Consider the following 13,475-nt stretch of genomic DNA (forward strand, 5'->3'; position numbering starts at 1 on the left):
AGCCTTTTGCAAGGACGAATGTGTGAAAATCCCCCAGGTAAGAACTGAAAGATTATTAGCTGGCTACAAAAAGTGTTTACAAGCTGTGATACTTGCCAAAGGGGGTGTTACTAGGTACTGACCATGCAGGGTGCCCGAACTTTTGCTTCGGACCCTTTTCCTTTTTTGTCATTTTGAAAATGTAAAAGATGAAAATAAAAAATTGTTTTTGCTTAAAATATAAAAGGAATGAGTCATCTTTAACTTTATGCCTTTTGGAGATCATTCCATCTTCAACTTGCTTAACTGTTCACAGTAACAGCAATTTTGACCAGGGTGCCCAAACTTTTGCATACCACTGTGTGTGCGTATATATATATATATATATATATATATAGAGAGAGAGAGAGAGAGAGAGAGAGAGAGAGAGAGAGAGAGGTGTTTCCATTATTTTCATTCACAAACAAGTCCCCACAATCTTCAATTTTTTGGGCTAAAAATGCTATCTACGTAGGAAAAGAAAAAAAAAATCTGCACACACTGTCGGAATGCCCAGTTCCAAAAACGGAATGCCAGAGTCCAATACAATATAAGGATTTTCCTCCAGAGACACCTAAATCAACTCATTAATTAATGACCCCAGGTCAAAAATTTGTCTTAGAGGAGGAAAATCTGAGATTTTCAGTACAACTACTAATCCTAGTCATAGGGATACACTGACACAGAAGGAGGATAGAGAGGCAGGACGAGAAATGAGAGAATGAGACAATAAAATGGATGATAAATACCCAGTACAAAATATCAGTCCATCCTTCCATAGTAATGCACTGGAAAACAGTAAGCATGGCGAAAAAGATGTTGTCGAAGTTGGTGATGCCGCCGTTAGGACCTTCCCAGCCTCCCCTGCACTCAGTATTATTACCCACACAGAAACGGCCATTACCGGCAAATGCACACGGTGTTGGATCATCCTCCACATAATGGTCTGCGGGGGCACAGTAACGCATGTTGATTATGTCATTAAAAAAAGTGTATTTGTATTGATGTCCACACTAGCAATTCCAGAAAGCACACATAGAGATAACATCTTCAAACCCAATTAGAGTGATTAAATCACATGAATATAAAGACACTTCTATATTCTATATTATAATAATATACATATAAAAATGGGCGGCACGGTGGTGTAGTGGTTAGTGCCGTCGCCTCACAGCAAGAAGGTCCGGGTTCGAGCCCCGTGGCCGGCGAGGGCCTTTCTGTGCGGAGTTTGCATGTTCTCCCCGTGTCCGCATGGGTTTCCTCCGGGTGCTCCGGTTTCCCCCACAGTCCAAAGACATGCAGGTTAGGTTAACTGGTGACACTAAATTGACCGTAGGTGTGAATGTGAGTGTGAATGGTTGTCTGTGTCTATGTGTCAGCCCTGTGATGACCTGGCGACTTGTCCAGGGTGTACCCCGCCTTTCGCCCGTAGTCAGCTGGGATAGGCTCCAGCTTGCCTGCGACCCTGTAGGACAGGATAAAGTGGCTAGAGATAATGAGATGAGATGAGACATATAAAAATGCAGACAGGCATGCCCCGATCTGATCACTGATTATTTATCTGTTCTATGCTATGAACATGACTGCGTTGTTTGGACTGACACAATACATTTAGTGCATACAGTAAACACAAATTTTCTTAACACCTGTAATGTTTCTGAAGGTTAGAGAAACAGCCTTGGGCCCAAAAGGTTGCCAGTTCAATTCCCAGGACCGGCAGGAAAAATGTGAGGGGAGTTGAGTGAATGAATAGCACTTCCTCCTCCCTCTGTATAATGGCTGAAGTGCCCTTGAGCAAGGCACCAAACCCCCAACTGCTCCCCGGGCACTGCAGCATAGCTGCCCACTGCTCTCTGTGTGTGTGTGTGTGTGTGTGTGTGCGTGCTCAATGCTCACGTGTGTGTGCATGCGTGTGTCCACTGCTTCAGATGGGTTAAAAAAATGCAGAGGAGGAATTTCACTGTGCTTGTGTATATGTGAAAATAAAGGCTTCTTCTTCTGTTTGGCATCATTTAAAAATAGAACTCAGCTTGGATAGTACGGGGATGTCAGTATGGAACAGTATCACATACAGACTAAAGCTAAGAGCTCCAACACTGGTACAGTGGTGCTTGAAAGTTTGTGAACCCTTTAGAATTTTCTATATTTCTGCATAAATATGACCTAAAACATCATCAGATTTTCACACAAGTCCTAAAGGTAGATAAAGAGAACCCAGTTAAACAAATGAGACAAAAATATTATACTTGGTCATTTATTTATTGAGGAAAATGATCCAATATTACATATCTGTGAGTGGCAAAAGTATGTGAACCTCTAGGATTAGCAGTTAATTTGAAGGTGAAATTAGAGTCAGGTGTTTTCAATCAATGGGATGACAATCAGGTGTGAGTGGGCACCCTGTTTTATTTAAAGAACAGGGATCTATCAAAGTCTGATCTTCACAACACACGTTTGCGGAAGTGTATCATGGCACGAACAAAGGAGATTTCTGAGGACCTCAGAAAAAGTGTTGCTGATGCTCATCAGGCTGGAAAAGGTTACAAATCCATCTCTAAAGAGTTTGGACTCCACCAATCCACAGACAGACAGACCAACAAAGATCACTCCAAGAGCAAGGCGTGTAATAGTCGGCGAGGTCACAAAGGACCCCAGGGTAACTTCTAAGCAACTGAAGGCCTCTCTCACATTGGCTAATGTTAATGTTCATGAGTCCACCATCAGGAAAACACTGAACAACAATGGTGTGCATGGCAGGGCTGCAAGGAGAAAGCCACTGCTCTCCAAAAAGAACATTGCTGCTTGTCTACAGTCTGCTAAAGATCATGTGGACAAGCCAGAAGGCTATTGGAAAAATGTTTTGTGGACGGATGAGACCAAAATAGAACTTTTTGGTTTAAATGAGAAGCATTATGTTTGGAGAAAGGAAAACACTGCATTCCAGCATAAGAACCTTATCCCATCTGTGAAACATGGTGGTGGTAGTATCATGGTTTGGGCCTGTTTTGCTGCATCTGGGCCAGGACGGCTTACTATCATTGATGGAACAATGAATTCTGAATTATACCAGCGAATTCTAAAGCAAAATGTCAGGACATCTGTCCATGAACTGAATCTCAAGAGAAGGTGGGTCATGCAGCAAGACAACAACCCTAAGCACACAAGTCGTTCTACCAAAGAATGGTTAAAGAAGAATAAAGTTAATGTTTTGGAATGGCCAAGTCAAAGTCCTGACCTTAATCCAATCAAAATGTTGTGGAAGGACCTGAAGCGAGCAGTTCATGTGAGGAAACCCACCAACATCCCAGAGTTGAAGCTGTTCTGTACGGAGGAATGGGCTCAAATTCCTCCAAGCCGGTGTGCAGGACTGATCAACAGTTACCGCAAACGTTTAGTTGCAGTTATTGCTGCACAAGGGGGTCACACCAGATACTGAAAGCAAAGGTTCACATACTTTTGCCACTCACAGACATGTAATATTGGATCATTTTCTTCAATAAATAAATGAGTAAGTATAATATTTCTGTCTCATTTGTTTAACTGGATTCTCTTTATCTACTTTTAGGACTTGTGTGAAAATCTGATGATGTTTTAGGTCATATTTATGCAGAAATATAGAAAATTCTAAAGGGTTCACAAACTTTCAAGCACCACTGTATAGTATCAAAATTTTTTAAATGTGAGTTCTATAATGGGTAATATATTGAAACGCTTCACTTCTATGCCATTTTATTCTTGTATTTTATTTTAACTACGTACGTAAATACAAGACAAAAGAAAAGATAAATACGTTGAATAACTGTACACAGCTGATGGTGTGCACATGCATGTGTGTCATTTGAATGTGTGTGTATTACCTTTCCCAACATAGTAGCATGTCTTGTGCATTCTGCCAATGAAGAGCTCCAGGCCAATAATGGCATAAATGATTATGACAAACATCACCAGCAGACCAATATGAAACAGAGGAACCATCGCTTTCATGATGGAGTTCAGTACAATCTGTAGACCTACACACACGATTGTTACAAACCATTATAATTACCAAATACAGCTTTGCACACATACGTACACATACAGTGCTCAGCGTAAATGAGTACGCCCCCTTTCAAAAGTAACATTTTAAACAATATCTCAATGAACACAAACAATTTCCAAAATGTTGACAAGACAGAGTTTAATATAACATCTGTTTAACTTATAACGGGAAAAAGTAAGGCTAATAATATAACTTAGATTACACATTTTTTCAGTTTTACTCAAATTAGGGTGGTGCAAAAATGAGTACACCCCACAACAAAAACTACTACTGTACATCTAGTATTTTGTATGGCCTCCATGATTTTTAATGACAGCACCAAGTCTTCTAGGCATGGAATGAACAAGTTGGCGACATTTTGCAACATCAATCTTTTTCCATTCTTCAACAATGACCTCTTTTAGTGACTGGATGCTGGATGGAGATAGCCTAGTAAACTAGACCCACCCGCCTAGCAGCCAAAAATATTTTTGCCTGCAAGTGCCATTTTATCGCACCATATCAACAAAACACCCCGGGCATCAAATCGTGCCCGCCAATCACAACGCAAGGTTTTTGTTTGGATTCTTTGGGCGGGCTTTTGCAGGAGTGACGACAAAGCTGCGCGACGCTGGAGAAAGCACAGCAGGAAAGATGGCTACGGCTAGTGAACAGCGCTCGTTTGACTCCGCTTTGGAATCAGTTTTCGAAGAATTAGACTTGGAGTTTTCGTTGAAACATGAGCAGGAAGAGGCTCTCCGCTCATTCCTTTTCAAGAAGGACGTTTTCGCTGTTTTGCCGACCGGCTATGGCAAAAGTCTGATCTACCAGCTGGCTCCGCTCGTAGCCAAAAGGATGGGGCTAGTTTGTGCAGTACAAAGAATTAATAAACAGCTTTGAAACATTACTTTTTGATTGTTTCTTATTTTCCCGTTATTTTAAATTTAAGGGAAATTATTTCACCAAACACCACTAAATAAAAATAAAAACTCTCAAAAACAGTTTAAGCAAACCCTTGAAAAACACTTGGAAAAAAATAAGTGTATGTTAAGTATGTGGTACAGACTCCAAACTTGTGGTCATTATCTCCAAACTTCTTAATATCTAGAACCTGTTTATTAATTAATACGCATTTTGAAAAATTATTTATTTCAAGGCCTCCCCCACTGCTTTCTGTCGCTCTGACTACGTCACAGTCACTGTTGTGCTGATTGGTCAGAGCGTTGGCCTATACGCACAGAGACAGTTTGAAAGACAGCGGTTTGTTCCTCCCGCACCCTTCGGAAATGTCTACGAGCGAGGCCAGACTAAATATTCACATTTAGTCTGGCTTGCCAGGCTAGGATGGTGATGCTCAACTTGTCTCTTCAGAATTCTCCATAGGTGTTTGCACATTGCAAACACCACTAGAAAGACACACACACACACACTTACTGGGCACGCCTGAAACCAGACGCAAAGGTCGAAGAACTCTGAAAGCTCTAAGAGCTTTGACATCCAGGCCTCCTGGTTTACCGGATGCATGATGGGCATCTCCGGGTTTGTGTTCCCCCATCTCTGCTACAACGCTAAAGAGCCTACACACACACACACACACACACACACACACACACACACGCTCATTTGGCCTTCAATACTATTTACCTTCTCTTTGCCTAACACAAATGCATGACACATGTACACACAGCAGAACTGAAAACCAATCTACAGCAAACAAAGTTCGCCTGGGAAACTGCACAAACCCGACAATGACAATTATGAAATCCAAAAGGTTCCAGCCACTGCGGATGTAGGCACTGGGATGCATGACCAGACCATAGGCCAGAATTTTTGTGAAGGTTTCAATGGTGAAAATAACCAGAAAGATGTATTCCACTTTTTCCTGAGAAAAGAAAGAGTAGAGAGGATGGATTAGAAAGAGGTAGAAAAGAAGGCTGGATTAGAAAATAATAGTGAATCGGTGAAGGGAAGAAATGGAAAATTGAAAGATCTGTTTAGTTCATTACATTTAAAGTCGGGGTTGTAATTTTTAGGTCTCTCTGATTTGTATAAGGTAAACTGCATTAAAAACACTGATACGCTTCCACCCTCCCCCCCATGGGTCTTTACAGCTAGTGACTGGGTCAACGGGTCAAGAAGTTAATGAGCTCAGAATCTGTGCTGTATGTTAAAACAGGTGATGGGTGATCTGTGTCCTACAGGACAAAGGACAGGGTAATAATCATCAATAAACTGGAGACATTTTGTTGTTTAAAATGATATTTACTCTTTCTTACTTTGGAGATTACAACCTGATAGTGTGCAACCCTAAAAGGTTTCCAACTGGCCTGAAGAGGTCAAGGTAAAAGACCTGGGATAGACTGCTCTTTTGTGCATATTATTGATCAACGTTAAGAATAAAGTAAGATTAGTCAGCACAGATTTACCAGATTGTGATTGGTGGCATTGGAATCGTCTTCAGGAAATGGTCGTGACACACCAAGGGCTACACAGTTAGCAATGATGGCTATCAAGATGAATATGTCAAAGGGCCTAAAGAAAAAAGGTTAAGGGCCACATAATTACAGACAATGGCATTTGGACAGGAATTAACTGTCCCTCATAATAGCCACACAACTCATTCTATTAGATATGTATTTATTTATTTTAATCTACAATTTTTGCCCAAATTTGGTCACCACCTAACTCTCCCTTATCTCACCAAAGCTGCTAACCAGGGAGTTTGGGGCAAACACTGAAATATGTGAAGTGAACTGCTTGTCCTTTTTGAACTGCTGCTCATTCTGTATCACAGGGCAGCATAACACACTCAGAGGAAATAGCGCTATCTACAAATGAGCTCATAGACACTGTGATTGGCTAGTGTCACTGTGACTGATAGGGAAGAGAAAGTAAGTCATCCCTACCACCAAGAGAGTATGGCCAATTTTGCTCTCTTGACTTCTGGCCACAGATAGCTGTGACATTTTGGGGAATTGAACCCATGATCTCTTGATGATCTACTGTACCACTCAGAAGCCCAAGGTATATTAGAGTACAACTTGAGTCATGGGATCTGGTGCCAACCAGTTTTTAAAAAGTTGAGCTGAGGTTTGGTGATTGAGCTTAAAATATCTTGGAGGACAGAGATCTCATAATATGGGCATACAATGAGATAATAAGCAGAATTATACGTTTGTTGCCATTGATTATTGAAGGAATTACGCTTATTTGGTCTGCAAATACTTCCAGTACACACACACACACGCAATGTCACCGAAGGATATTTCCACTCCACAAGGGCTAGGGCGGCCATACGGATTGGGTTGCTGAGTGTAAGGCAACACAGAGCTCTTGGGGCTCGGAGTTTGGACTTATTGGCTTGCATCTGCTTCTTGGCTCCTCCAGTTCTCCTGCGTGCCCCAGCCGAACTTGTGGAGTTGAGAGTGTCCGACCTCTGGAGCTCTCCTGAAGCCCCATCTGTGGAAAACACATAGAAATTTAAGTCTAATTGTCTTTATATTGAGCATTTAAATTGTAGACTTAATTAAAGCTAGACTGCCTTTCAGATTTTTCAAGTGTAGGTCATGTGGCCCTAAATTCTTCACGATTTTTTCCTGCTTCACCATGACCCAATTCAAGATACTATCCCTGTGTCTGAAATCGCTCCCTACTCACTATATAGGGCACTATATAGTGAGGACGCCATTTTGTAGTGCTGTCCGAAACCTTAGTGAGGATTATTTACACCCTATATAGTGCACTGAAAGTATCCCACAATGCATCACGAAAAGTAGTGTACAACAATGGTCACTAACCAAAGCAATATATCCCATCATGCATTGCGGTTGTGCTGAAAGGAATCAAATTAAAAGTCTCAAATTTGATTGAATAAAAGGCAGCGGCAAAGAAGAAAGTATTCAGCCTTGATTTAAAAAAAACTGAAAGATGCAGGTACTTTGTATTGATTAATGTGGGAAATGCGCTCAGTACAATATGGATTTATCACAAAAATACACGCCTGTATTTATTATTTTGAAAACCCACCAGCCGACTGATCTGTGAGCTGTGTGTCGTATATTATGTTGTAAAAACAAACAAAACATTTCCTGATAGCTATAATTACAGATGCTCATCTGTGTTAAACTATTTTGTGAAACACACACACAATATTTTTTGAGGTACTTATTTTGACTTGTTGCTATTAACCAGGACCCAAAAAAGTTTTTTTTTTTTCTTTAAAGAAAACTCACTGTTTATGTTGTCTAGTCAAATATTCCTGTAATTTTGGTGACGTTAATCCTCATAATGAATCCAAACACCCAACCCACACACACATTTCCTCACCTTTGGGCACCACATCCATTTCCTCACTTCAGAAATGTTTCCTCTTTCACCTGTTAGTTGAGCAACTTGGCCCTTTTTTATCCTCCTCTTTTCCACAGCTCATGCAAAAAATCCGTCCAGTTTACTTCATATCAATAAAATAAAGTGAATTAAAACCGCTAACCACTAATCTTTCGACAGTGTTCCGTCGAAGTAATTTACCTGAGGAGACTTTATCATTAGCTACAAGGGACACACTGCAGCGTGTGCCAAAAGATTTACGTGATCAACAGTCCTCAAACATGATGAAGGACCAGCCATTAAGAATATATTATTTATAAAATATTGTTGGTTATTTAAAAAAAAATTGTGTCAGTAGTTTCTTCGAGTTTCCTCCGTGCAGGAATTCACTGCTATGAGCTCTGGGTTAGGGATTATCCCGGGCTGAGCTGGTTAACGGTAAACCGTTTTAAAGGAGGCGCGTGCAGCACACAGAAAGAAACTTCTAGACACCCCTTTGCTTCATTTCAGTCGCACGTGCAGCTCTGGACACCTCAAACTACAGGCAGTTGATGTAAAATAATAATAATAATAATAAGTAGGCAGAATGGGGAAAGTGTGAGTCATATAGTCACTGAGTGCTCGAAGTTGGTCCAAAAAGAATACAAGAGGAGTCATGACAAGGTGGGGAAAATAATTAATTAGAAACTTTGTGGCAAATACAAGTTGGAAAGAACAGAAAAATGGTATGAATATGAGCCAGAGAGTGTTTTAAAAAATGATGTCAAGATATTATGGGATGTAAATGCAGAGGTGGACAAAATACCCAACTTCATTACTTAAGTCAAAGTGCAGATCCCACTGCATACATGTCAACCTATACGGAATGTCCGTATTTTATACGGATTTGATTCAATAAACGTAGTATACGGGCGTACAAATAAAGTTATACGGATTGTTTAAAAAAACTTCAATATTTATTTAGAGCTATAATCAATTCCCACGATGATAAAAGAGCGCATAACATTTACAAACGTACTGTACACCACAGAAAGCACAAACAGCCAGTAAAGAGTCTTATGAAATCGCGCACTATCTTGTGGTAGCGAGACTTCGTTCCACTTTTGATCATGCGCACACCGCATTGCGAGAATCCCGCCAACCGGGAAGTAACATTTTGTTTGAAAAGCGTATTTCCACCTCAGCGACTTTCACTAGCGACTGAAAAGATTCTGAATGGGCGCTCCGGCAAGATCAACACAGACACTTGCTGTGACATGCAGCCTAGTGAGGTATTGGTGCAGACTGCTAAAAAAGCTGTCATGGAGTACAATTCAGAACATTAGGGTGACACTTTGTGTTTTTGTCGAACATTGGAGCTTTGTATTTATTCTGAAGGTTTATTGTTATTAATATTGAATAAAAAGTAACTTGGATATATCTGTTAATTATCATTCAAATTTTAGGTAAATTATTTTAATTTGCATCTTATAAGGATTTTATAAGGGAAATACGGATTTTGGAGGTTGGTTATACAGGTTTGATTGACCAAAGGTTGACATGTATGCCACTGGTCAAATGTTCCTCCGATACAAGTGAAAGTTCTCCAATCAAATTTTTACTTAAGTTAAAGTACTTGCTTTTAAAAATACTTAAGTATTTAAAGTACATTTTCCGTCAACGCATTATTGTATTATTGCCACAACGCTTACAAAACCTAATGCCTCTGAAGCAACCGACTGGATTTACAAAATGAACGCATGCTGTGCCATCATGGTGGTTTAACGTTAAGCTAGCTAGTCAGTGAAACTCCACCTGACATGCTAGCAAACTCTTTTCAAACTCAAAATCATATTGGGTAGCTAACGCTACTAGAAAAGAAAGATTTCTACATTCCGTTTATTTGGCAAGATTATGCTAAAACATTTCTGAAAGGACTTCAGATAAGTTAACATTATTTGTGTGAGCGTAACTCCGTTTTTACATGCTAACTAACAGTGTCCAAGTTAACTAGCTGTGTGTTAATGTTAGCCGTAGACAAGGCGACGGCAACTTGGTGGGCAAATCCATAGAAAGTCATTTGACTAACCAGACTGCATAGCTATTGTAACGTTATCGCTAGCTCTGAAAGCACGGACAACTTCATTACAAGCTTTCTCTTGGAATAAAACGTTTATATACCTCAATATGCTTCCGCAGGTTGGATGGCGAGTTTTCGTAGGCCGTGATGTGGTTTGTTTTTGGCAAGCAAAGCAAACATTTAAAACGAAATGAATCTTTAACCCTTTCAGAAAACTGAAACATGGGTTCATGGGCCATGAGTGTGTGCATTCCCCAGAAGAACTGCCTCCTTCCATTCTGCCATTGACTGATCGTGTTTAAATAACGTTGCTGAGAAATCACTGAACTTGATTTTATACAGTCTATGAATGTGACGTGACCCTAGTGATTACTGACAGGCTGTCTCAGGGTCACCTGCGGGAAAAAAAAAATCACATTTTAGAAAAGAAAAGGGGAAAAAATCCACTTTCAAAGCTGCTTCATAGTAACCAGTAATGAGGACCTTGACAGAAATGTAGTGGAGTAAAAAGTACGATATTTGCCTTTCAAATGTAGTGAAGTTAAAGTCATAAGTTTCCAAAAAAAATGCTCAAGTACAGATACTCAAAAAGTGTACTTAAGTACTCAAGTAAATGTATTTTGTTACTGTCCACCTCTGTATAAATGTGCAGTGTGACCATGTGATAGAAGCCAGAAGGCCAGACATTGTGGTAATTGAAAAGAAGGGCAAAAAAGTGTGCAACATTATTGATATTGCAATCCCAGGTGATTCCAGGGTCCATGAGAAGGAAATTGAGAAAATAAGAGAAATATCAAGATCTCGGGAGAGAAATAGCGAGCCGTTGGCAGATAAAAGAGGTAATGGTCATCCCAATGGTAATAGGTGCGCTTGGTTGTGTAACAGTTGACTTCAGCAAATGGGTAAAAGTTACAGAACACAACACTGCTTGGAACAGCAAGGATACTGAGAAGAGTGTTTGAAACCTGATCATGGAGAAAAAATAGACATCCAGGACCCTTGGTCATTTGTTATGACCCGCTCCTTGGCTAAAACCAGCAAAGATCAGCCTCCATCCATCCATGTGCAGGGTCGCAGGAGCCTATCCCAGCTGACTATGGGCGAGAGGTGGGGTACACCCTGGATAACTCGCCAGATCATTGCAGGGCTGACACATAGAGACAACCAACCATTCACACTCACTTTAGAGTCACCAATTAGCCTAACCTGCATGTCTCTGGACTGTAGGGGAAACCCACACAGACACGGGGAGAGCATGCAAACTCCACACAAAAAGGCCCCCATCAGCCACGGGGCTCGAACCCAGAACCTTCTTGCTGTGAGGCAACAGTGCTAACCACTACACCACCTAAAGATCAGCCCTTGTAGAGGAAAATAATAATAATAGTCGGCGGCACGGTGGTGTAGTGGCTAGCGCTGTCGCCTCACAGCAAGAAGGTCCTGGGTTCGAGCCCGGGGGCCGGCGAGGGCCTTTCTGTGTGGAGTTTGCATGTTCTCCCCGTGTCCGCGTGGGTTTCCTCCGGGTGCTCCGGTTTCCCCCACAGTCCAAAGACATGCAGGTTAGGTTAACTGGTGACTCTAAATTGACCGTAGGTGTGAATGTGAGTGTGAATGGTTGTCTGTGTCTATGTGTCAGCCCTGTGATGACCTGGTGACTTGTCCAGGGTGTACCCCGCCTTTCGCCCGTAGTTGGCTGGGATGGGCTCCAGCTTGCCTGCGACCCTGTAGAAGGATAAAGCGGCTAGAGATAATGAGATGAGATGAGAATAATAATAGTCAATAAACCTAGGGATATCTCACAAGTCCTTATAGGAAATAATTTCTTTGGCAAAGAGCTCCTACTTGAGACAAAAATGACATAAAATCTAAAAATTATTAGTCTATATGGCGAAAAGTTTGTGGACAGCTGACCATCACACTCATGCGGTTCCTCCCTAACACAGTTGGAAGCATACAGTTGTACAGGATGTACACTTGTGTTCAAAATAATAGCAGTCCAACACGACTAACCAGATCAATCACTGTTTTTGGTGGAAATTATATTACTACATGGCAAATCATTTACCAGTAGGTGTAGTAGAGTCATAGAAAACCAACAGACCCAACATTCATGATATGCATGCTCCTGAGTCTGTGTAATCGAATAATTAAGTGAAAGGGACGTGTTCAAAATAATAGCAGCGTGGAGTTCAATTAGTGAGGTCATTCATTCTGTGAAAAAACAGGTGTCAATCAGGTGGCCCTAATTTAAGGATGAAGCCAGCACATGTTGTACATCCATTTCTCTCTGAAAACCTGAGAAACATGGGTCGTTCCAGACATTGTTCAGAAGAACAGCGTGCTTTGATTAAAACGTTGATTGGAGAGGTAAAACGTATACTGTAAAGAAGTGCAGAAAATGATGGGCTGCTCAGCTAAAATGATCTCCAGTGCTTTAAAATGGACAGCAAAGCCAGAGAGACGTGGAAGAAAACAGAAGACTACCATTCGAATGGATCGAAGAATAGCCAGAATGGCAAAGACTCAGCCAATGATCAGCTCCAGGGTGATCAAAGACGGTCTGAAGTTACCTGTGAGTACTGTGACAATTAGAAGACGCCTGTGTGAAGCTGATCTATCGGCAAGAAGCTCCCGCAAAGTTCCACTGTTAAAAAAAAGACGTGCTGAAGAGGATACAATTTGCCAAAGAACACATCGACTGGCCTAAAGAGAAATGGAAAAACATTTTGTGGACTGATGAAAGTAAAATTGTTCTTTTTGGGTCCAAGAGCCGCAGACAGTTTTTCAGACGACCCCCAAACACTGAATTCAAGCCACAGTACACTCTGAAGACAGTGAAGCATGGTGGTGCAAGCATCATGATATGGGAATGTTTCTCTTACTATGGTGTCGGGCCCATTTATCGCATACCAGGGATCATGGATCAGTTTGCATATATCAAAATACTTGAAGAGGTCATGTTGCCTTATGCTGAAGAGGAAATGCCCTTGAAATGGGTGTTTCAACAAGACAACGACCCCAAACACACCAGTAAGCGAGCAGCATCAGGGTTCA

The 13,475-nt window shown here is 41.1% G+C and overlaps 1 protein-coding gene across 3 annotated transcripts in view; it reads right to left on the minus strand.

The window, feature by feature from the left end:
* Window positions 1–6,561, minus strand: part of cacna1fa (calcium channel, voltage-dependent, L type, alpha 1F subunit a) — a 47,276-nt gene extending 40,715 nt beyond the window's left edge. For 2 of the 3 annotated variants that reach the window (XM_060931428.1, XM_060931430.1), the window contains exons 1-4: window positions 5,779–5,904; window positions 5,471–5,613; window positions 3,876–4,028; window positions 768–964 (exon numbers count right to left, since the gene is read on the minus strand). In XM_060931428.1, coding sequence (XP_060787411.1) covers window positions 768–964; window positions 3,876–4,028; window positions 5,471–5,613; window positions 5,779–5,843 — 558 coding nt within the window. In that variant the 5' untranslated portion in view covers window positions 5,844–5,904. Of the gene's footprint in view, window positions 1–767; window positions 965–3,875; window positions 4,029–5,470; window positions 5,614–5,778; window positions 5,919–6,462 lie in introns of those variants that run through there. The other variant, XM_060931429.1, reaches the window with a different exon arrangement.
* Between the last annotated feature and the right edge of the window lie 6,914 nt (window positions 6,562–13,475).

Source organism: Neoarius graeffei, chromosome 10 (genome assembly GCF_027579695.1).
Source record: "Neoarius graeffei isolate fNeoGra1 chromosome 10, fNeoGra1.pri, whole genome shotgun sequence".
Taxonomy (NCBI): domain Eukaryota; kingdom Metazoa; phylum Chordata; class Actinopteri; order Siluriformes; family Ariidae; genus Neoarius; species Neoarius graeffei.